The sequence below is a fragment of the Engraulis encrasicolus genome, chromosome 18, assembly GCF_034702125.1.
Source record: "Engraulis encrasicolus isolate BLACKSEA-1 chromosome 18, IST_EnEncr_1.0, whole genome shotgun sequence".
NCBI classification, from domain to species: domain Eukaryota; kingdom Metazoa; phylum Chordata; class Actinopteri; order Clupeiformes; family Engraulidae; genus Engraulis; species Engraulis encrasicolus.
Genome location: NC_085874.1, coordinates 15,389,330 through 15,391,829, shown reverse-complemented (window position 1 = coordinate 15,391,829; position 2,500 = coordinate 15,389,330). Strand labels below are relative to the sequence as shown.

The 2,500-nt window shown below is 42.1% G+C and overlaps 1 protein-coding gene across 2 annotated transcripts in view; it reads right to left on the bottom strand.

Annotated features, from left to right (window-relative positions):
* Nucleotides 1–2,500, bottom strand: part of nkain2 (sodium/potassium transporting ATPase interacting 2) — a 253,803-nt gene that overhangs the window by 145,183 nt on the left and 106,120 nt on the right. For both annotated transcript variants that reach the window (XM_063223094.1, XM_063223095.1), the window contains exon 3: nt 1,275–1,355. In XM_063223094.1, the coding sequence (XP_063079164.1) occupies nt 1,275–1,355 (81 nt within the window). The remainder of the gene's footprint in view (nt 1–1,274; nt 1,356–2,500) is intronic.

Sequence of the window (2,500 nt, the reverse complement as noted above, 5' to 3'; positions counted from 1 at the left end):
GTACGTTCTTGTGGGAACTTAAAGTTAATTGACAACAAATAGCCACAAATAAAGAGCAACAAACAACAAAACAGACGTGCTTGACTCCACATCTAAATATCACATAACACTTCAGTGTGTCCCAAGAGAGCAGAACTCACTTCGCAACCACAAACAGCAAAGGACAAGACAGCCGGTTGAAACATTCACGTGACACTCACCAAAACATGTATTTGTAGGGTTATTTTGGAAATACGTGCAAATAAATCACTGGGAGCATTAACAGTGTTGCGGACTTCTATCATTTATTTCAATTATTTTGGAAATACAGCACAGCGCTCTATATTTTGCCAGTCTAGATCACAAATATGCAATTTTCATTTGAACAAGTGCATCCTGTGCAGCCTGAAGCACGTATTGAAGGACAAATACAAATCCAGAGGGCTTGAATGCCTTTCCTTGTACAGCAGTGTTCAACACTCTGGTGACGAGGGCGGAACTATAGGAGGGCAGGGCACTCCTGTATTTGTGGTGGGGGCCCTATTGTCACCTTAGCAGGCCGTATGGGGGGGCCTATCTATGTCTTGCCCTGGGGCCCCGGGTGTAATTGCTCCGCCACTGTCTGGTGATGTGGACGTTTTAGCAGTTTTAGGTAGTCTATTTCTCCCCTTCTATCCCATTTATCTCATTTTATCAGTCAGTACTTGCGAGATGGAAATATGATGATAGAAGCTGGCTGATGGATTCGATAATCAAGTTACAAGGTTGGTTTGCCTTTTAATTGGGTACATTATTTGACATTTTGACATTTTAATTAAATTTCCGTACATCCACGAGCAGATGATGGATTAACGAATAAATTAGCCGTTGCGACAAGGGAAGGAGGGGTAAGAGACAGAGAAGGGAATCTTATGGGGAAACTGAAGGTCCATGGAGATTTGCATCTAGAGTACGTATATCTGTGTGTGATGATGAGAAAGAGGCTCTCTACAAAGTATTGCTTAAATATATTCACATCAGTTAAATATTTACCATGTTCACTATATTGGCACAGTTTGAATGAAAAGAAAAATCTTCATAAAATAATAATAAAAAGTGTATATATTTAAAATTCTACCAGTGATGAATAAAATTAAGCTGCTTCAGATACTCATACAGTAAAACTCAGTAAAACAATGTCATCATACTTTAAGCGTGGGAAGATTGTGTGACACGATGGAATTCAACATTTTGTAATTAAAATGAGAGATGGGTGGTGCTGATATGAAATCATAATAATAAAAAAACGTGATTACCTTGGAGAGGTCTCCTACCTCCAGGTAGAAACAGATGATGAAGACATTCCAGGTCACCCAGAGCACCAGCCACACGGCGTACTGTCAGAAGGAAAGCACACACACACACACACGCACGCACACACACACACGCACACACACGCACGCACGCACGCACACACACACGCACGCACACACACGCACACACACGCACACACAAAAACACACGCATGCACGCATCCACGCACACACACACACACAAACACAGAGAATGAGAGAAAGAGAGAGACAGTGAGCGAGTGATAGAGCAAGAGATGGAGAGAGTGCCAAACAGAATTCCAATTAAAGACTCACATCAAACCCAGAGATGATACACAAGTAATCACATGGAGACATCGGAGGGTATATATAAACATTTGAATGACTAATGTCCAAACAAGCCCTTTTCCAGTCAACAGCCATCTATCAAAATGGCATAAATACGGTATTTTTTTCTCTCCCAATTTTAGCAATAATTCCTTTTTGACGTTTCAAAGTTGTTTCAACGGTGACAGGGATGAGAGAGGCTTTTTCTAAGGTATTGTTGTGTCTAGTTTACTGTCACTGGCACCATCCCCAGGGTGCATGAGCTCTCTTTATTGTCCAAGGCCAAGCACACATCTTAATCAGATGTTAAAGGTATAGAGAACATCGCATGGAATAAGCTGTGCTTTAAGCATGTACTGTACGTACACACATACTGTGCACACACATCACAGGCACAAGAGAACACACACAGAGAAACATACCGTATGCAAATTAAAATGCACATACACATACGTACACACACAAGCACACACGCACGCATGCACACACTCACACATGCACACGCGCACGCACCCACACACACACACACACACACACACACACACAAAGGAGAGCCTCAGTGTTTGTAGATAAGACACTGCACTAGGGAGGCCATCGTCTTAAAGATGGGTCATCCTTTTCATAAACTGCTTTGTAACATCCAAAGCCCATCACAATGCTCTCATCCTGTTTTGATCAGCCAAAAATAACCATTTCAACTCAACTCCATGCAGAAATCGACGCACAATTCCGTGATTGGCAGCGAAAGGATATGAGTCCCTGGCGCCAAGAGGAATTAGCCAAAGGGTTTAACTGCAAGGGAGGGAGGTACTCAGCCTGGTAAAGCCAGCATTGTGCCGTGTAATCAGAGCTCTTCCAATAAATATATTAAATAAATAAAA